Source organism: Molothrus aeneus, chromosome 3 (assembly GCF_037042795.1).
Source record: "Molothrus aeneus isolate 106 chromosome 3, BPBGC_Maene_1.0, whole genome shotgun sequence".
Lineage (NCBI taxonomy): Eukaryota > Metazoa > Chordata > Aves > Passeriformes > Icteridae > Molothrus > Molothrus aeneus.
In genome coordinates, this window is record NC_089648.1 from 6,165,839 (window position 1) to 6,188,462 (window position 22,624).

Here is a 22,624-nt window from a genome sequence, read left to right on the forward strand (position 1 = left end):
TGCAATGCTGCTGCTCTTGCAAAGTATCTATGGGCAGACATCAGCTTCAAAAGAAGATGCAACCAAGAAAAAACATCCCAAGAACTGGCACTCAAAATCCAGCAGGGGATTGATACTCTTTTGTAAAATGCATATTTTTAGGAGAAAAGACCACATTCTAAGAAACAAACAAAAGCACTGTAACATGTGGAGAGGTGGCAGGAAGAACATGATCCTGAGAAATATCTTCACACTACATTAATGGTTTTTATCATCCAGCAACAAAGTACAGAGACCTGATCTACTACTTTAGCCAATAAACAGTCAACTATAAAATTACAAGTTTTAGAAGTGCTCCTGGTCCAGACAAATGTCCTGGACAGATGCAATAATGAAACAAGATCAGCACATAACCTTCCTCTTTCCTTCTGATTTTCCTTCCTCAGAAGGAAATGTGTTAATTACTAAAATAAACTCACAAAAGGAACTGGAAGGTTTATTTAATGCCTGTGAGCCACATATACAGAAGCACTAATACCATCCCCTGTCTCAATTCAGAACATTCATTACTATACAGAAAATAAGTACTTTCCAACTCCTGATTCAGGAAAGATCACACCCTCCTGGCTTCTAGCAAAGGATACAAGGTAATTTATAATATCTGATATCTCTAATAACTGCAATAAATCCATTTCCACATTCAATAATGGAGAGGGATCATTCCATAAAATGTATGTGCCTTCTTTTAAAAAGGAGAAGCACCAAATTAATTTTAGCTTTTATTTTGGTTTTAATTATAGAATAGTTTGGGCTGGAAGAGACCTCCAAAGGCCATCTAGTTCCAAATCCCCTGCAACGAGCAGGGACATCTTCAACCAGATCAGTTTGCTCAGATCTCCATCCAGCCTGACCTTGAATGTTTCCATGGCCTCTGCCACCTCTCTGGACAACCTGTTCCAGTGTTTGACCACCACCCTCACTGTGAGCAACTTCTGCCCTGTCTCTGATCTAAACCAACCCTCTTGTAGTTTAAAACCATCATCCCTTGTCCTGTCACTACAGCCCCTAAGGAGTTTTTCTTGTCTTTCTGAAGGTGCTGAAGCTGTGACAAGCCAGGAAAACACCTCCTGAAACAAAGCCATCAGTGTTTTGTGCCTCACCTTGTCCCTGCATTGCCGTGCAGGTAAAGGATTACAGGGTGGCTGGAGCCCAAAGCCTCTTCAAACCATGGCTGGTCCTTCCCTCGGGCATTCTTCCATAAGGCTGCAGGGACTGTGTGCCTGTGAACAAAAGGGAAATCTGCCCTGTCCTGCTGCTCCTCAACACTCAAGTGTCTGCCACTTGAACTCTGAGATTTTCTGTTCAACTCCTTCACTCAGGATTGCATACCTCACACACACTGTTTATAAAACTGTCCTGATCAGCTGAGAAATGGTCAAATTGAAAAGGCAGTGGCTACACTTATTTCTACATTTTCACCTCCATCACCACTGCCTTCAAAATGTAGAACTGTCTGTGCAAGGCATCAAACTTCAAAGGCACAATTACTGAACTTCCTGCTGCTCTGGCAAAATAATCACAGTTCCTCAGCTTTTATGGCACTTAATTACTTCAATTAACATAACTTATATGCCATAAACAAGATTCACTGCTAGGTCAGCAGATGTACAGAGTAATCAAAGCCAGTTGGGCTCGGAAAGAATGTTCAGTGATTAAGAGGCATATCTGACTTTACAGCCAATCTGAGGAAAAGGAGGAGCCCGGGCTCTGAGGAGAAGATAAAATGTTTTGTTTTCAGGCACAAGGTTCTTGAAGGTGTAACATTTTAGCTGCAAAAGTTACAATCTACAAGAGGCAGGAATTTTTAACTCACAGCACTCCTGCAGATAATGTACCTATGTGGCCTGTGAGAAAGAATTCAACACTGGTGGAACAGTAAGAGGAATGACAGACTGAACAGAAGGCAGGTAATTAAAGTGGATAATTAAAACACAGACACAAAGCAAGGACATGCCCACAGCCATCTGAGTTGTTGAGAAGGGGGCTGGCTTAGAGCCATCAGAAGTAACTTAAGCACTCACATGGCTTTTACCTGAAAGGCAGACAAGCTTGCACCTACCACAGCAATCCTCCCCAGATGTACAGCTCAGAGCACACAGGGGAAAACTATGTAAAAAGTCAATTTGCTTGCATGCAGCCAGCACACACCAAGCTCTTGAAGAGGTAAAAAGCCTCAGTAACTGTGAGACTCAAAAATTCAACTGTTTTGTGAGGACTTTGTTTCACAAATGTACCAAACACAAGACTTTGCACTGGCTTTTAAAAGCAAGGCTCCAAACTTTTGTGAAAATCTTCCATAAATATCCAGATAAATGACAGCCTCTGAATTGCCACCACAAGCTGGAAGTTCTGTTTTAGCAAAGATAGACAGTACACTTGCAAGAGAAACAAAATACAAATCTCAGGACTGCAATAAAAACTTATTTAACAGCTTAACAGGTAGAATTTTAATTGTGCAAGTGAAGAATCAAACCACTATTTATCAGCCTATCTTGGAAAGACTGAAGTTTTCAAGTTTCTAAACATATCTTTCACTAAAATTTACTTAAAGGAAAGAAAATGTCCTAATGACAATGATAAGAATATCTCTATCCCATTTAAAGGTTATGCACCCAGTGAAGAGAAAATCTCTACTGCATTGAAGGACCCATCTAAGTTACACACACAACTGAAAACCCCAAATCCTGCACTTCACAGACTGAACATCACTGTCTGTATTAAGGGAACACCCCCTTCCCTCCATACCTGACACAATCCAGGGTAACAAGGAGCTAAAATGAATTGTCCTTACCTGGGACCAGAAAATCATCACTGAGAGAAAGAAATGACAAATGAGCTCTGACACTGTCACTTGTTTTGTGAAGAGTGTAAACTGTGTGTTCTGTTCTCACCCACTCTCCAAATCTTACATATGTTTTATGAACAGAATTTTCTTCCTCCCACTGTGAACACTTTGATCTGTTTTCCTATCTTCCCCCACATGTATTTTGCAAAACAAAACACGAATCAGAGTTGAATGACAAAACATCTAACTCCATGGGTCTGGTCTGATCTGGAGGCAGGATCTTTGTAGTGATGCAGACCTGTAACCTTTATAATTCCAAATTTTGATGTTTCTCTGAATGCACAGGTTGTCTGACTGTGTTTTGTGCATTACTGATCCTAGCTCAGATGAGCCCCAGAGATTTGCATACTTTTCAACATGAACTCGGTCACTTGGCAGAGGAAAATACAAACATCCACAAATGAGAGCATGCACAGCAAAAAGACTGAATAGGCAACATCTAGAACAAAGAGAAGGATAAAGATGCATGGCACATACTGCACAGAACTGGATTCCTTACCAGACTCCAATGGTTACATCCTCCTCTGGCTGCAAATAATAATTACAGGTGTGGTTTAAACCTTGATCCTGTGGTCTTTTCAAGTCAATGAAATATGGGACCCTCACTGAAATGAAAAGAGAGAAAGGAAAAAAAAGAAAAAGAAACATTTTAATTTTAATTTATTTTCTCACAAAACTGCTTAACCAAAGCACTGGAGGGTTGTATTAGCTGGTCTGCTGTGCTGGGAAGACCTTTTTGTGTAAAAGGATGAATTTGCTACAGCTGTGATTTAAAACATGAACAGCAAAGAGAGCAAGGTAAGAAGACACAGGCAACCACCAAAAAAAAACAGGGAACAGGCTAAAATTAAGAGAAGGTGGGGAAGACAAAGCTTCCTTTGACAAACATTTAACCATCTCTGTCCAGTCTGCTTTATAGATCTCTGCTGCATCAGTGGCATGGGTTAGCTGATTTGGATTCAGTCTTTTCCCATAAAATGGAGCTCCACTACAGCAGAACCAGGAAAGAATCTGTCTCCTTGAGATTCAGTGCTACAGCAATTAACACACCAAAGCTTTTGTGCTATTGACACAAAAAGAAATACTGCTAATGGTGACAGCCAAATCTCACTTCACTTGTCCTCTCAAAAACTCTTAAACTTCATACAGACATAAAAACCAATGCAGACAACAGCCAATGTTAACTGGACAGATGTGGGCCCTCAGACTGCAAATCTTTATCTGTGCAAGTGTCTGCTCTCATGCCAAAGCATATGGGATTTGAGCTACTTCAAGGGCAGTCTCCTGTTTGATCTGTTCAAAGACTTGCTGTTGTTCAGGGCCCCACTTGGAACCCTTCTTCTTCCAAGTCACAAGACAGAGAGAGCTTAGAGTCTGGCTGTCCTCTGGAATCTACATCTCCCAAAACCCCAGAGCTCCTAGGAAAGCTGTGTTTCCTTCTTGCTGGTTGGTGGGAACATGGCTGCTATTCTGTTGACCACCTCCAATCTGATGATGTCCACCTTACCTCCTAAAAACTGAATTTCCTGGGCAGGTCCCCTGACCTTACTTTGTTTTGTGGCAAAGCTGGCCTTCAGGAGGATCTGGATTATCTGCTCCCTTTTGTCAAAAACTTCCTCTGCTGTACTGTCCCAAATGATCACCCAAAAGTCATCAATGCACTGCAAGTGTTCTGGAACCTCATCCTTTTCCAGGGCAGTCTGGATCAGTCCATGATCACTCCAAACAGTGAGACTGTGTTTTCACCCCTGGGGCAGTCAATTCCAGATGTACACCTCTCCAGCTAAAGGCAAACTGTGGCCTGTATTCTGGTCCTGAAGGAATGAAGAAAATTGCATTATGGTGGCATCACTGATATTTCACCACCATGGCAGGTCAAACCACAGCGTGCCTCAAGTGTGAAACCTCTCTCCCAACAGCAGAGACTCTGGTCTGGAACATGGGACATTTCCTCCTTGAATTGCTGGTGGTCCTCTTGAATTTGGTCCTCTTAAATTTCTTCTTTAATTTAAACTTTCAATTCCTTGGATAGTCTTTTCACAGATGAGACTCAGGCCCATACCAGGGAGGAGATGGGTTCTTCATACAGTAGGAGCTTGGGAAACAAATTGTCCACTTTTTGGTCTCCTCTTTTCCACGACATCAGTGCCAGTGAGCTGACACATGGCACTGGTGTGCTCCACAGGAACTCCCAACACATGGTTTGTGTACACTGGATGTCATCTGGGTTTACAAGGAGCTGCTCCTTCTTTGAACCCCTACAGATCACCCCCAGCACAGGTGATTCTCTCAGGTACTGGATACCTTGCTCCATGGTGTCCCACTTGTCTCAGTGCACTCAAAGGTCATCCTTGCAAAGATATCTTTCCCTCATGCTTGACAGGAGCCACTTCCAGAGGCTGAGAGTTTCTGGTCTTTTCCCAATCCCCAGCCAATGCCTGCATCCTGGGACAGGAACCCAAATTGCTTGGGTTCCTTGGAGCAGCCAGGTAACCAGGGACTCACCTCACAGCTCACCTGGGGGTAGGGATCAGGAGATTATCTCTGGCCCTGCCTCTTCCTCTGGTTGTGAGGGCCCTGCTTCCTCTTCATCACTCACTACACAAACTGATTTATATTGGATTTCTTGTTCTGTGCAGGGCTGACTGCTCCTGGCACAGGTTCAGCTCTGGTTCAGCTGCAGTTTGAGTTTGCTGTTCTTCCCCTGCCCCTGAGGGTGCTGTCCAGTAATGAGCAGTGTCCAATAATCAGCAGCCAGGGCCCAACACATTGCAGCAGATTCCCCCTCTTTGGAACTGCCATGGTGATTTTCTTCCAAATGTTCTGCCACTTTACCAAGGTCTTGTATTTGTTCAGGGGTGAGCTTCCAAAACCACTGGAGCAGAATGCTCCTTCAAAATCTGGCCCATTTTCTCCCACTCTCCATGCTACTCATGACTATCCCACCTCCAGGGCAGGTTTCTGGACAATTTCCCCAGAAATCTCTGTCCTGACTCCAAACACATTGTAGACCATACTGAGGAAACCTGGCAAACACAGCAACAAGAACATGCTACAGGACAATTATTTTGGTCACTTGTCAATGAGCAGAGGCAGGAACTTCAGTGAGACCTAACAAAGCTCTGTAAAAGCAAAATCACTGAAGCCTGCACTATTCAGGTTATGTGGCTGTCAGTTCTGACAATCAAAGAGCTGCCCTGCACATGTGCACACTTCACAGCAACCACAGTCCAAGGTGTGAGAACATGCAAAGCATGCAGACAAAATTAGACAAGTTATGTAAAAAACAATTTATCCATAGTTGGTCCTTCTAGCTTTGACAGAGATGAAGATATTTTTCAAACTTTCATTATAAAATACAAGTAAGGTTTAAATGCAAATTTAGATTGCTGGGTTTAATTTCACTTGCTTGCTGTCTACTCCAACTGTGTGGAGCCCCTCAGAAAAACACAGGTGACATATTGCACAGTTTTCCTGAAGGAAAAACTCTTTTGGCTGAAAATTGGCTTCAGTTTGGTCACTCTATTTATATAAAGACATGCTACACCAACCACACAGAATGCTTTCCAAACCACAGTCTGGGGAAGTTTACAACCTGTGAAAGTTCATGTCCTTCACAAGCTGTTCACATGCAGGGTGAAAGTGAAGGCAAACTCCCCTTGTCCCCTCTCCACCCAGCCACTGAGTCACTTACCAAAGTTTAGGAAGACCAGCTTTGCCTGAATAGCAGGGCAAAGCTTCACTAGAAATGGGATGGCTATGTACACTCCCAGCAACCAGAGTATTAACTTCCTCAATCGAAACCATAATCCGTATCGCCTGCATAAAAGAAAAAAAAAATAGAAAGAGCTGAATACAGCAGAATATTTATGGAGCAATTTTCACAATGATCTCTGCCTGCTTGGTGGTTTTGAAAATCTGGTCATTTACACTTTAAACAAAAGCTAATTTCAAACAGTTTGTGTGGCCTCAGTTGTTTGAGAGAAGCAGAAGTAACCAAAATACCAGCTGATGACATATAGCTTAGAAAAAGGGAATAGAAACTCCCTACTGATTACATTTTAAAAGACTCTGTAACAAGAGCTTTTCTTCCTGCTAACTTAACAGATTTCAGAATCTCTAGAATGCATATCACATGTTCATCTCCAAAAAGTAGCCCAATCATACTTCCATTTGGATCACTATCAGATTTTGTTCAGTTCGATTTTCACATATTTTGAGGAACTATGTGTAATGAGACTGATAAAGTTACACATTATCTCATGAACAGACTGGAGTAGACATTCTGCTTTGTCCAGCTAAAAGGATTACCTCTCAATGCCCTAAAAAGCAAACCTTTTTAAGTTATAAAATACAATAAATTTCATAAACTGCAGTGTTATTCTCTAAGAATCGCCCAAACACTGTATCTCAATTTTCTCTTTTCTTCTTGTTAGGAAGAATAAGCTACCAAAAAAAAAAAGAGAAAAAATCCTAATCAACAACAAAAAAAATCAACCAAAAAAAAAATCAAGTAACACACAGCAGCTAGTCAAGTGATATATCTCAAAATTCCCTTTATTGTATCAGAATAACTACCAAATACACATTCATATATGTGTGTTTATATATGCACATCTGCTTACATAAAGGCTTATGTGTAATGATTTAGTTGACCAACATTTCATGTGCACTGAGGTTTCTCAACCAGCCCTGCAATCAAGAACTAAAATCCATGGGAAGCCTTCAGGCAACACAATTTCTGCTCCTTTTCAGCAGACAGTCTTGAGCAAGAATCATGTTCCATGCCAGTGAGCAAACAGTTCTCAGTGTTGGGAACTGCAGGCTACTAAAATCAGAGAACACTCTTTCCAAAAGGCATGAAATTATTAATCTGCCATTTGGCAATTCTTGGAGCTGACAAGCTAAACTTGCTCTAGACTCGAGCTAAGAGGGTTTAGCCATCTCATCTAGGTGAAATTGTCAAACAGAAAGCCTAAAGACCTGGTTTTTACACATTTGTACAAGAAAAATGAGTGTACAGCTAGAACTGGGTTGGAAAGAGTTTAATGATGTACCAAAATTTTCAAAATCTCAATAGCTTTTGGGAACCAAAAACCAAGACTTTCAGGAACACTTTTTCAGCACAGCAGAAGTGGAGACATTCCAATCTCCCCTGCTCCCCCTAAGTTTTTGGCATGATTGCTAAGGTGCTCACAGGGAAAAGGATATCCTGTTATTCATCCAAACCCTGCCTTCAGCACACTACTACACGCCTACAAGTGCCAGTCTGCCTCCTCTCACCCTGGAACCACATTCTGGACTTCAGAAACACGTGCTACCAAAATTCAAGACCTTTTCTTCACAAGCCAAAACAACTGTCATTTTTCAGAAGGGGGAAAAATAGATTACTAAGTCACTGTCACCCAGCTGTGGCTGCAACAAGCCCATGTTGAAAGGTTCAACGGATTTTTATACTTCCCACAGCAAATTTGATGATTGAAGAGGTAAAGAACTCCATCAAGGCTTCCAGTGACATTTCCACACCTCAAGCCCAGTTTTCTAAAGTAAGAAAAGCAAAAACAGCAAAGGACTAGCAGAGGAAATGATACAAAATGGGATTTAGAAGAACAGAAGTGAGTACCAAAGCCTCAGGCCGACCCACCTTATGCCCACAGCTTTGGGAAAAAAAGCCACACAACATTTTGTTTGGGCTAATCACTGAGCTGATCATTGCTCCCTACTCTCAGATGAAACCCAGCTTTCCACTACATCAGCACCTACCACCTATTCTCATAGCTGGAATGGATTTGTGGAAGACAAAGGGAGATCACTAAAGGATAGCTGCCATTTAACTGCTGAGCAACTGAAATGTAACTTAGCTCTCTTCAATGAGAAAAGTGTGTGGTTTTGTTAAAGCACTTTAGTTATTTTTGCACTTAGATCTACTCCCATTCATCTCTCCTTATTGGCAAAAAGGGGAGTGGTTAAAGCTAAAAGGGGAGGTAACTCATTTTGGGGTGTCCATGCCTTCAAATGCCTTAAGCCAAGACACTCTGTCCTCACCACCTTCCCAGTAAGAACCAGAGTCCAGGTGAGCAGCCAGGCAGGATGGGGCTTCCCAGCAAGTTTTCCTGCCTGGGGCTTACATGCTGCAGCAGCCAAAAAGAGCTCTGCCAGGGGAATTTTGCATATGCCAGAATAAAACCCCCACTCGCTTAGGAGGACAACAGAGCCAGGTCTTAATTCCTCCAGGCACACCCAGAGCACACCAAAACAGGAGCCCCTCAGAGATGTGGGTGGCAAAGCACTTCCCAGAGCCCAGCCACAAGCTGGAACCAGGAACAGAAAACACACAGGAGGACATTTATCCAGGTAGCACCGTCAGAGCTCAGGAATGATTCCAGTTTCTCCTTTTTGGAGACTGAACTGAGGCATCCCTTTCTTTGCTCCCATGCCCCATGTCAGATGCTAATCAGCAATGTGACATTTACACCTCATCTCCAGGGAGATGTCTACTTACAATGTAACCAGGGCAAAGCTTCTATCCACCAGACAGCTTTTCCCCTGATAAATCCAAGAATATATGCTGAAATACAGACATTATGAAGTTATCAGGTAACCCTTCAGTGAGTAATTTAGCTAAATTAAACTCCTATTGCTTGGTAGAAAAGCTATTTCAGGAAATATATGCCCTGCAAAAGGAAATTTTGGTGTGCTCAGGCAAAAGCAACATACTTGTCTTCACCTTTTCACCAGAAAACTCAGCAGGTCTTAGTTGGAAAATACAAGTGATGTAGAAAATAAGAAGCTGCAAACTGAAGGTATTTAAGAACATCAGAAACTGATTTCCTGGAACAATAAAAACAATGTGTAAAAAAGCTTCAAAACAACAAAACATCTCATGCAACATAGAACACCCAACCCCAAGTCAGCCCAAAATAAAACAAAATCCCCAGCATCACATTCCCCCCTGCATTTACCAAAGGCTTTTTCCCAACATCTGGGTTCTGCCCAAACACAGGCAAAACATGAAGTGGTTTTTGCTTCATGCACTTTCCACAAGTGAACATAGAAAAGTACATTCCCTCTCCAGGCATACTTCAGTCTGACAGAAGGAAGTCTTTCCTGGAAGTGTGACATCAGAAACAGAAGGTTTTCCTCGTAGCTTCCACCTGGATGAAGGTGCCACATTCACCCAGAACAAGCACATTCTGCATTTGGGCACAGTGGGAGTGTCTGGCTGCCAAGGAGAAGCTGGGGGTCCTCTTGTGACAGCATCCCCTGAGTGCAGCCCCCTCCTCTCCAGCAAACTTGGGAGGTTTCATGAACAATGTCCAATCACCAGAGTCCTGTGCCGTGCTCTGGCATCCAGATTCAGATGAAAATAATTTCTCCTGCAGATCATCTGAATCATTTCTACACCGGGAGTGCTTCCATTAGCATCTCCTGATCAGATGTGCTAGCAGGGTGAAAGGGCAGGCCAAGGGTGAAACAAGAGACTAAAACTGATCCTGTCAGAGCTGCAGCAGAGCAAGGACAACATTTACCAGGAACACACACAGGCTGTGCTTGCAGTGCCTAAAGGATCTACAGACAAAGGCACCCACAGCCCACCGTGCCCCTTGTGATCTGCCTGGGGCAGGAGTGAAACAAAACTCCCGCAGACACCAGAGCACGAGGCTCTCTTTGTTCAATAGTGACAGGGAATGCTGCCACTCTGCCCTGCTCTGGAGCCCCTCATGTCCCCAGCTCTCCAAACTGCAAACAGCAGAGCTCTCCCAGCAGGAACTCAGAGCACAGGATTTGGAAAGCAAAGACCTTGATCACACAAGTGACAGAAGTGACTTTATGGGTGGTAGAGGAAAAAACCAAAATACATGGCATAACGAGGACTGTAGCAGACAACTTTTATGAAAAATCTTTTCTTTCAAATTTTTCCTCCTGAGAAGCTAAGAAGCCTCAGGAACAAAATGTAAACAATGGTTATCTGCTGCTGTGGAATGCAACAGGTGGATCTGTGATTGGTCTCATAGAGTTGTTTCTAATTAATGGCCAATCACAGGGAGCTGGCTTGGACTCTCTGTCCCAGACAGAAGCTTTTGTTATCATTCTTTGCTATTCTATTCTTAGCTGGCCTTCTGATGAAACCTTTTCTTCTATTATTTTAGTATAGTTTTAATGTAATATATATCATAAAATAATAAATCAGCCTTCTGAAACATGGAGTCAGATCCTCATCTCTTCCCCAATCCGAAAACCCCTGTGAACACCGTAACAAAGAACATATCCTCCCACTCTCCTAACACAAAACATATTTTAAAAAATACATTTATTCCCCCAGACAGGGATCAAGAGCATAAAATCAGGAGTTCGATAAAGACACGAGCAAAAGATTCAAAAGAATGAGGGCTAAAGGAAGTTTAAAGGACTGGGATGATTTTTTGGGGGGTAAACAGAGTTGTATCCAAAACAACCTATTCTACAACTTGGAAACTGCAACAGAGTCCCAAGGCATACAGGGGCAAAGAAACAATACAGCAGCCATGCAAAAGGCAGGACAGCCCACACATCAGGTCCCTGGCAAGCCTTCCAGCTTTCCTTGTTTTGAACAAGAGATGATTTCTAGCCCAGGTAGGATCATTAAGAGCACTCATTTTCCTTTTCTGCACACCGGGACAGTGGTGCTGCACAGGGCCCCTTGCAGGTCCTGAAGGAACAAACAATTTTTTTTTCCTCCACCACCTGAGCCACCCAATCCAATTAAGCTTTCATCTTATTCCACTTGTTCCTTCTCAGAAAAGTTAAAAAAAAAGAAAAAGGAAGAAACCTATCAGCCTTTCAGCTGCACACAGAAACAGCCTCTCAGCTCCTGAATTTGAGTTCACAGGCAGTGTCTCCCCTCTCCATCTGGACTTGGTACCAGCAGCTTTTGGACAGCTCGAGCAGCAACACTCAACAATGTAATGTTCCACTACGAGATTAATATGAAATCTTTCCCCTAGGGGTTTCCTGCAAAAGCTGCTTTATGTGGAGCTCAATGCAAAGTGAAAAGATGCTCATGTGCAGGGGTTTACCCTCTCCTGGTTTCTGTGCACAGTGAATAAACCTGCATGGGCAAACAGGCAATCACACGACTCATTTTGGGCACTGCTATAGAATTCCCAATGAAAGCTGCAACCAGCAGCTTCACTGTAGGTACTGTATAGAGAAAAGGGAGCTTAAATTATAGAAAATTCATCCAATCCTGAAAACAGACCTTCCCTGAATCCATGAAAGCCATTGGTAACAGCAGTATTTGCCAGAACTCTAAGGATCTGAGCGACTGATCCCTCCCTCTGGCACTAAGATCCCTTTAACAGGATGAGTTGTCTGCAAAACAACACAAAGAGAAAAATCAAATCCTCCAAATGCATCTTCCTATTCTAGGGATTAAGCAAACATCAAAAAAAAAAAAAAAAAAAAGTCAACCCCCAATCCTGGAAACAAGACACAAATGTAAAGGCATTGTTCTGCTCTTTCCCCCCCCCCCCACCCCCAACTTATTTCATAAAACAACTAAAATATCATGTACAAAACCTGCATGGCAAACTACAGTCCCAGAGAATTTTAGTTTCCACCAGTTCCTGAAAACTTTTGCTCTCGGAAAGATCTGGAGAATAAAAACAAAACTAGCTCTACTAGATTCCTTTGCCATCTCTTACAAGAAGTTCCTTAAAATCTTTGTTCTTTCTGAAGAAATATTCTAGTCTCCCCTTCACAAACTAAACTGCAGAATAGCACTACCCCACCAGAAAGGAGGCTATGGGTGGGATGGGAGGGTGACACAGCTGGAACAGCTGACCCCAACTGACCAAAGGGATATTCCAGCCCATATGGCATCATGGATCAGCACACACAGCTGGGGAAAGAAGTAGGAAAGGAGGGATATTCAAAGTGATGGTGCTTGTTTTCCTAAATAATCACTGGATTACTTAGGAAGACAACTACTAGACTTAAAATGTGATTATTCCAAGCAGCTGTGTGGTGCTGAGTCGACAGCTGGGGCTAAAACACAAGTATCACTTATTCAAAATAATGAAGGTAGTCTATTGCACAGAGCCATACAGAACATATTTTAATAAGGATAAAGGACTCTGAGATTTTTCAGGCATCCAGCAGTGGAATAAATTGTTACTGACACATGTCATGTCTTTGAAAGACATGATTTGCTTTGATGTTTCAAAAGACAAACTGATCTTTCAGCTATTGGGATGAGGTAGGAAAGTCCAGGTACCTTATTTGTTCTTTGACAACTTCTATAATTCAAGTACAAATCCATCTGCCTGTAAACCCAAGCCTTAAGAGAAGCTGGATCTGTTGTGTGGAAGTATCAGTCAATTAATACAAGGTACACTATTATTCTATGCCATCAAAGGTACAGAAAATGCAACAGGAAAGTTTATACCTGATCCTACTGCCCTCATCACTGTAGCATCCAAAATGTTCATCACTTGACTTAAAATAAGCATTTTAAATCAGAGACTGTTTTAGTCACATCACAGATACATGAAGAGCAAAGAGGCTACAGAAGATCCCAAGAAGTCACTCAGTCCCTTCTCCTCCTCATCCCAGAAAAGACAGGCTACCTTACACAGCTGTCCACTTAATTCCTCCCACAAACACTTGGCAAACTGTGACAGCCCACGCTTCACAAACTCCCTCTGGTGACCCAGAGCTGAGCTGAATGGGCTAAAATTTGCCAGGTTCAAGCAACAAATCAGACTGGCTGCATTCTCACTGAACAGTGATTTTTCACAGGAAATAAGAATGCTCCCAGAATACAAAGAAAGCTGAATAATTTGCCCACTAGGCAGAAACAGAAAAAGCTACCCAAACCTCAAGATCTGGCTAAAGCTGCTAAATGCTCCTATTTGGATCAATGGAAAAGTGGGAGAGAGAGGTGAATAAATCACTAAGCAAACCTTCTTAAATATTTGCCTTAAAAACTAGGGTGAAGCAAGGTATTCAAGCCTCCATCAGGAGAGTCCCAGAAAAGCTATAGCACTCCATAGTCTGACTGTACCCAGAAGCAAAGATTTGGGATGTTCTGCTATTTCTCTTTAAATAAAAAGACAAATTAACAGGAATAATCAGCTTAATAAGGTGGGGGGAAGGTAACAAATTTAAAGCCTAAGGGTTTTCATTAAAAAATAACCAAAAAGACAAAAGAAAAGCAAGCTGAGCTTTTTGATAATATCTTTAAACATGCAAGCTCTACTTCCAAGTTTCTCACAATATGGTGACAACTTATTTTGTCAACAGACACACCACCATCAGTGATGGAAAGTAAAGGTGTCCCAATAGAGGAAAAACTTCAAAACTGAGAAATTACAAGATGTCAATACACCCATAAAACTTTGAATTTCCTGTCAAATGATAACAAACAATTCTAACAATAAAAAACACTGCTGGCTATCGAAATTTATTCTTCTTTGCTACTATTATAGAATTTTTCTCTTTTTTTTTTTTTTTTTTTTTTTTGCTGATTAGGATGTTGTACATCTAAAGCACAACAGAAAGTTATAAGCACTAACTTATTTCTCTGTTTCTACCAGTATCACAGACAGACCATGAAAGCTTCAGACAACACAGCTCCAGAGAAGTGCTGCATGTCAGCAAACAGAACCACAATGCTTTGTCTGTATGCTAGCCAGCACTTTTAGCACCTCACCCCTTATTTTCCATTAAAAACACCCCATCTAACATCAATCACATGACTACTGATGCTGCTTTCAGTTAGGCCCTCTGCAACTTCTATCACCTTTAAAAATCCCCCCACATCACCTGCAGTCAGAGAAGTTACCTCAGTTCATTTGACAAGCTCTCCATGAGTAAACTATGCAGTTTATCCCACCTTCCATTCACTCCCACCCCTATGCAGCCTGAAGCTGGCACTGGTTAGTGGGGCCACAAAAAGAAGTTCATTGTAGAAAAGACCCAACCCTGTATCTGCATTGTAACAGATAAATGCAAACACACATAAAATCAGCCTTTCAAATACCTAAGTTTGTGGAGAAGGTTTAGTACTTGTGGTAGAAACACCTAAGAAGGTTCCAAAGAAGGAGCCTCCAGGACTTTTTGTTTTGGTCATGGCATCAGCTTACAGAGATTGTACAACTGCTGCCTTGGACACATTCCTTTCCCTCCTTTATTGCAAACTCTCTATTCCCACAAAGCCTACAAACCATCTTCTTTTGGCTGGGCTAAGAGCTTCAGGGTTGTCCCACCCACCTGAATGCAGTTGAGGTTTGAAACTTTAAGCTCCCAAATTCCCTCACTTCACTACTTCATCCCCCTCTTACAATCCAGATTATCACACACTGCTTCTGTGCCTCCTTCTGATTAATATCAAGTGGTTAAGCATTAACTTAAAACACTAAACAGCAAGAAGGAAGCCATCTAGCCAGTCAAGGATTTAGCTCTGTTCCTCCAAGAGATATAATTGCAAAGTAAAGGAGAGCATCTCAATTAATTTTTTCAGGAGGGGCCATCAAGCTCCAGCTACTGAGACCCTCACAACCACATTTCAGCTTAGAGAAGAAGGAAAGCTCAGGGTAGGACCTGAAAGAATCAAGATCCTGATGCATCAAGTGGGAGCAATGTGGCATCAGCACTCAGGGTGAGAGGAAAGCACTGCTGAGCAGGTCGATAGCACTGAAATGCCAGCAAAGGTTATGCCAGGACTCAGAGCGCTGCAGGAAAAAACAAAAACAAAAACAAGCCCGTGAAGGGAGGGAAAGGCAAGAGTACAGCATTAATGAGCAGAAATAACAGAGCAGCTTGCAGGTAATGTACAGGTCTTTGTCCATGGAACACACTTGCAAAAAGCAGAATCAATTAAGCAAGGGAGGGAAAGGCTCTCACAAGCATTTAACAGGACAGGGACATGGAACATCTAATTTTTCCCCCATCAGCACCCCATCCCTTCCCAATGTCATGGCTTGGGCTCTCCTCTCCACAACCACCATCTAAGCTGACTACCCTAAATGCAATAATAACAGAGCTTGTCTGATTAAATCACTATGCATTGGCACATCCTTTGAAGTACAGGAGATTGGAACAGCAGTCTTGATTACTTTACATTCCAGTTGCATGAAATCTACATGTTTCACAGAGCAGGAGAAAGAATGGGCTGAACATTTGGCAATAGAGCACCAATTTATTTTAAATGTATGCTGACAGCATGGCCTAAGCAGCAACTATGTTATTTCTCAATGCTTGGGTACACTGGTATTACCATTAGTGTGAACTGCATGTGACTAGATTAACCTGAAAGCTACATTTTAAAAAAGAAGGGGCAGATGCTTCTGTCATTTTAAGTATGTAGCAAACAACGAATAATTAAACCCTCAGCAACAGAACAACTGACTTTTGGGACAGAAAAGCAGGCTTGGGGATTCTGGTTTTAAGGTTGTTGACTTTTCCTGAATGCATTTTCTGCAATAGCCACTTAGTCTGTGCCCAAACCTTTCTGGTATGAGCCCTTGTTTAAATTCTAAGGACATACTTTCTCCAGAGCTCACCAGCAATGCTGCTGACACTAATCAAATCTGAAGTCATCCACATTAGATTTTAGTTGAGCTTGGCATTGAGATACAACAAGTACACTCCTTCCACAGTGTTTACCGAATTCTTAAGTTTTTTACTCATTTCACAGCTGACAGCTGGTTTATATTAAAGGCACAGCCTTCTCACTACTCTGTGAGCTGGGGAACACATTAGCTGTCTGCTAATGAAGGAGGAAAAACCAGAACATAAACACCAAAAGACTGAAACAGAACTGGAAGTGCAAAACAGAAGCTTGAGACCAGCCAAGTCTGGAAATTCTCATTTCTCCCAACCACACTCAGCTCTCATGGGGAGGAGTATCAAGGTGCACAAGCAGAGGTTCAAGAGCACAACTAGTTCAGACACATAATGCTCCACCACAGCTCCTAACCTGCATTTAAAGCCATTTGCCTGCTGAATGAATACAATAATTGAGGCAGCACAGAGTACAGCCAAGCCAATTCCCCCACCACCATTTACCCCTTGTTAACGTGCTGTAAACCCCACAGACCTTCATGAGTGCGCTGACCTTGCAGCAAGAACAAGAATCCAGGTTCACTCTTTGCTCTTGTGGATGCATGTGAGGGAACAGATCTGTATTTCCAAGCAGCACAACTCTGTAAGCATGAAATCACTTTTTCACATAGCAGTTCATGTGAGGCAGCCACACAGCCTGAGAATTGCCACTAGCAGCAGGCTCTGTGGCTCTGGCTCTCATCTAAATCACCTGAGCAAAAGATTCATTTGTGTATTGTAGACATTTTTCCTTCCAAACACATGAAAATGGTTATCTTATACTTTCCAGCCGAAAAAAAGCTCTACTTTTGCTGGCAGAGATCAGAAGCCATTCCTTCTGAGAAGCCTGAAGAAAAAGAATGTTTTTGTGTTAGCAGTGATTCTGCCACCTTTTAGATTCAGAACACATCGTTAGCAATACATTTTGATTACAATAGACCAACTGTTCCCCGTTGGAAGCATACAAGCAAACAAGAACATTAAACAATGCCAAAACATTACATATGCTGACTGTCAGCCCAGCACAGTTACATTCAGCTGGCAGTCACAGTGTCCTCTGTAATTGTGACCCGTTTAAAAAGGGAGGCTTAACAAACAGTGCATGGCCATGAAACAACAGCCAGAGTTAAAGAACAGATGTATGAGCAGATATAGAACTGCTGTTGGCCCTGACATGCTTTGAACAGGGGGTCATTTTGCATATAGGCAGGCAGATAAATCTGTGTTCATCTGTGCTTTATTCAGGGATTCCAGCTCTAGCTATCATCTCGTGGAGGAAAGAACTCCAAAATGACAAAGGCTTAAAAAATTAAGGACAATTAAAACCAAACCCATTGCTAACACTACAAAATCTTCAAGAGCCAAGCCAGAAAACACAACTCCAAGGTGAAAACCAGGTGTTGGAGTTTTTACTTAACTGCAGGGAAACGAAACAGATCCACAGAATATTCCCAGTTGCAAGGGACCCACAAGGATCATCAAGTCCAACTCCTGAGCAAATGGCCCACAGAGGGACTGAACCCACAACCTTGGTGTCATTAGCACCATGCTCTGACCAGCTGTGCTAAGCAGCACTTGTACATCAGCTTGCCAAAGTTTAAAATGAAATGTGGACCCCTACTCTGGTAATGAAAGGGGAAAATAATGTTTTATAAGAGCCAGCACAAGGCTATCAGAAACTGAAAGCAAAGGTCAGTCACTGCATTTCTGCTGGATTTGCAAGAACAAGAGAATGGGCTATTTCCAATGACTGTGTGCAATTCACAGTTTTCACATTCAGCAGTATAAAACTTGTATTGTCAGCTTTATTCCTGCTTCCTGAAGCTGCTCTGAAACTAATCAAAACTTGACAAAAAGTGAAATCAGACTGCTTTAAGGGAGAAAAGAGTGCCAGGCTTCCCTTCCTGAGCATTGTAAGAAGTTTTAACATCTATTCAGTTCTTAAAACACCTTGAACACACTTTGCTCCACAAGCAAGGATGCTGCAGCCTGGGAGCCCTGACTCCAAGTTTCCAGTTTACATCATCCTCATTAGTGTAGGCTCCTCTGTCTCAGAATAGTCACCCCAGGGGAAGCTTTACTGCCAGGGGAAGGGAAACCAGGCTCTAGAGAGGGTAAATGCATTTTCTGTACTCTGCTCTGAGCTTGCACAATGCCACTGAAGAGTACCAAAGAAGAAAAAGGTTTTCTTCAGTTATTCACATATTCTTCAGTTTATTCATTTCTTCAGCTATGCCACATGAAATCCTTTATTCTGCACACTTTCAGTAAAAAGGGAGATGAGACTTCACATGACCTTATGGCCCTTATTACTCAACACTAATCTCTTTTTCAAGAGGAATGAACAACCATTTTAAGTGGGTACAAATTGGACAGATAGTTTTGAACAAGGGCAGCCGTGGGACTTATCTCGAATGTTTTCAAGTGTTTGTGTTTTAAAGTTAATCTTCTAGTCTAACAATCTTTTCTATTGCTCCATTTCTCAGTAAGAGTTACAATCTTGATATAAATCTGAGTTAAATAAACACTTTGATTTGGAAAGTAAATAGTCATGATTCCTGTTAGCTCAGTGAATGATCAAGGCACGTGATAGAGTCTAAAATTAGGAAATTCCATTTGAAAGTTTGAATTGCCTTCAATAAGAAAGAGGCAGATTTCTGAAGCCAAGTGTTGCACTAGTTTCACCAGCTGCTTAGAGAGAGAGAGAAGGAAGGAGATGTGTGCCAGCAAGGCAAAAGTCCACAGCCTAGGTGGCAGCCTCCCTGTCTGGATAAGGGATATTCAGGGACACATGACAGCTTACAGAGGTGACTTACCTAGGACAGCCTCACCCTCTGTCACCATTCCTATCCCTGTTACAACCCCTGCCCTCTCTCCCCCACCATCCTGCCAGCTTTACTTGTGTCCTGGTGACCTTTTCACTATTTGGCCATCTGCTCTGAACTGCTGACTTCCCCATCCATCAACCCTTATCAATCCTCTCCTCCTCCTCCTCCCACCTTTATCAATAGTAACTGATAACCAACTCATCCTTGGGATGATTGATACACAAAATTACACACCTTTGAACTCAAGGATCAATCCCACTCCAATTTCCCAGTTGTTTCTCTCTCCATTGAGCCAATTTTCAATAGAGATATCACGCTTTCCATTAGCAGTGCAAGCAATGTCAATAAAACTACAGTACAAAGTCAAGTGCTTTGGAGAAACAATTTTACTGCTGATACTTTGATCAACCAGCCTGTAATCTTGACAAACCTGTTGCATTTTACAGTGTCCTTCCACAGGACAGAACTACTTTCATTAGTATATATATATTTAGCTGTTAAATCTTCTTCCACTGAATTTCAAATTAACTCTTGCAATTTAAATTGCACTGACTCCACCTCAGGCTAATGGCTTTAAAGTCTCCTAGGTCTCCTGTTACCCTTTTAATACAGCTGAAGCACTTTCTTTTAATCTTCTTGTGGTACTGATTCAGTCACGGCTACATTAACATATTGCTCTCACATTACATCCTTAGTAAACTTCCCTTGCTTGCAGTCACTCACTCCCTCCCCATGCCAGAAGCCAGCTGCTGCTGGAGCTCCAATACCAGGACACAGCACAGCTACCCAATGAGCTCACAAAACCCCAGGTTTTATAGGGGAATTGCTGTAGAATTCACTAATTTCACATCCTGACATGATTACCAAAATAATCTGCCCTGCCCTTCAGGCCTAGGAGGATAAAGTAACTTGGCTGCAGCCTCCTAAGCAGGCACTGCTCCTTTCAAAGGAGCCCACACTCAGCTGGCAGCGCTCTTCAAATACAGCAGAAGCCCTGCTGGGGTACACCAGGCTCTTGAACATAGAGCAGAAAGGGGATTCTGGAGAGGAAATGATGTCACCACCATCAGTTTTAATAAAAACACCCCAACACTGTTTTCACCAAAAAGAAACGCGTCTACATTGCACCCTGGAGAAAACCCAGATTCACTGCAGTGACCTGTGACTGCCTCTGCAGAGAACTTGATTTCTGGCTCAGCAGCCACATGCCAGAAAGGACAGAAGAGAAGGTGACAATGCTGAGCAGACCCTGATCTGCACAGGCACCCTCACTCCAGAGATGACAGGGAAGCCCTGTTGGTCCCAGGAGTTACCAAACCCAAGGGGAGTTTAGGTATGCTCAAACAAGCAGAGGCAATTCATACTGCTCCCAAGTAGAAAGTACTGTAAAGTAGTAGCAATTAGCAATACCATGGTAATTATTAATTCAGACATAAGCCATCAAAGCAGAGCAACTGAACCCAGGGGCAAGAATGATGTCAGAAATATGGCACTGCAAGGAAATCAAGAGTTTAAGGAGACCAGCACCAAACCAGAGGGCAAATTCTCTTCAGCCTGAACACACCTGCTTGAGCAGAGGTCTCTGTGAGAAATAGGGGGGCCTGAGGAAACTGCTCAGAGAGTAAAAGACACAACAGAGCAGATGCAGCAGAAAAAATGCTGTGCTCTGTTACAGAAAATCCAGAGAGGCTCATGGGTACATTGGATCCAAAGAAAGAAATTTTAGGTCATGCAGAGAGACCTGCAGGAGGATGCTATGAGTCTCAAGGGATGTTTAAGAGAATAAACCACACCTACTTAACACCAAAAAAACCCCAAAGTCAGTGATGAAAATGGTGAAAAAAGATAGGCTGTAACAGTAACACACTGAGGCACAGAACTGCTACATGTCAACAATATAGCTTCAAAAATCTTTAAATTAAAAAAAAATAATTAAAACAATCCACAATAATAAAACAAATAATTCCCCACATTGCAGGGAATAGTGCTATTTTTGCCAAATGACTAATGTGTCATTGAGAAAGAGTGGGGAGAAGATGAGCACAAGGAAAGAGAATTATAATGGCTGGAAAAGATGAGCAAACTGGGAAGATGCTGCAGAGAACGAATACCTAATGCCCCAAACTGGTAACCTGGGAGAAATTCAGAGGCATTCCCCAGCCATAAGCTGCCAAAATGGCTGACAATGCACAGGAAAAAACAGGAGGCAGAGCTACTGTGATACCCTTCAAATAAATAATTAAAGAAAAAAAAAAAAAGGAAAACATACAGGTGGAAAAAGTTAGACAATCCTATTTTTGACATATCTGAGCAAAATATTAATGCGCATGCTCTTCAAGAGAACTGCAACAACAACAACAAAAAAAAACAAAAACAAAAACAAAATAAAACAAAACAAACAAACAAAAAAAAACCTCAACACAACCAAAACCAAAAAGGAGCCCCACACACTAAAAAAAATCCTCACACAAAGGAAACTGTTTTTTCATATTTTACCCATTGGAGGGACTGTGATTCAACCTGTATTTACTATGAAAGAAAGAACAGGCAAGCAACTGGAAACCATTTCACTGCTCTTTTGTGAACTCTGCTCAAGAAAAACTGAAATAGAGGCAGTTACCCAGTAGGAAGGTGGAATTGGTGAAAAAGCAGCATGATTGATGAAATATCTCCATGCAGGCAGCCTCCTTCCTCTTTTGAAAGCCCTGACAAGTGACTGGTTTAACCTGAACACAGTAATTAAGAGAGACAATAGCATAAAATTCACTTGAGGAAAAAAACCCCTTAAATATATTGATGAAAACTTGCAGGAGAACAATTCAAGTATTTGTCATCTGTGCTACAATGGAACAGACTGGAATAATCATAAAAGACTCTAAAAATGCTTCTAAAAAAGTAACATCAGAAGAAAGGGGGCTAGATCTAGAGATAGAAGGATGGGGCACTGAGAGGACAGAGGGGCAGATATTGGAGATGGCCAAGTTTTCTGTCAGAGGGAAGATACCACTGGTTAAATCCAAAGGGACACGGGAAGGCATGAAGCACTTCAGCTGCTGGGGCAGGATGGCACCAAGGGTCACCACACATCGCATTTGTCACACTTGAGCACACTCACTGTTCCAGGGAAATTCAGCTGCATCAGAGGGGAGGACAAGAGCAGCCTGCTGCACCCTCTTCCCTTCAGCACCTCCCTGCATGTTCATAAAACCCCCAGGAAATGCTCTAAAAGCAACCTGCTGCCTCCCAAAAGCAAGTTGCACCACAACAGACAAGAACAAGGCTGACTACAGTGGAACTGAAACTACATCAAATTGTAGAGTCAGCCCAA

The 22,624-nt window shown here is 42.2% G+C and overlaps 1 protein-coding gene across 1 annotated transcript in view; it reads right to left on the reverse strand.

The window, feature by feature from the left end:
* The window catches only part of ABHD12 (abhydrolase domain containing 12, lysophospholipase), a 39,285-nt gene that overhangs the window by 12,381 nt on the left and 4,280 nt on the right, over positions 1-22,624 (reverse strand). Inside the window, exons 2-4 of the mRNA XM_066546148.1 lie at positions 6,579-6,703; positions 3,384-3,489; positions 1,140-1,259 (exon numbers count right to left, since the gene is read on the reverse strand). Of these exons, the coding sequence (XP_066402245.1) occupies positions 1,140-1,259; positions 3,384-3,489; positions 6,579-6,703 (351 nt within the window). The remainder of the gene's footprint in view (positions 1-1,139; positions 1,260-3,383; positions 3,490-6,578; positions 6,704-22,624) is intronic.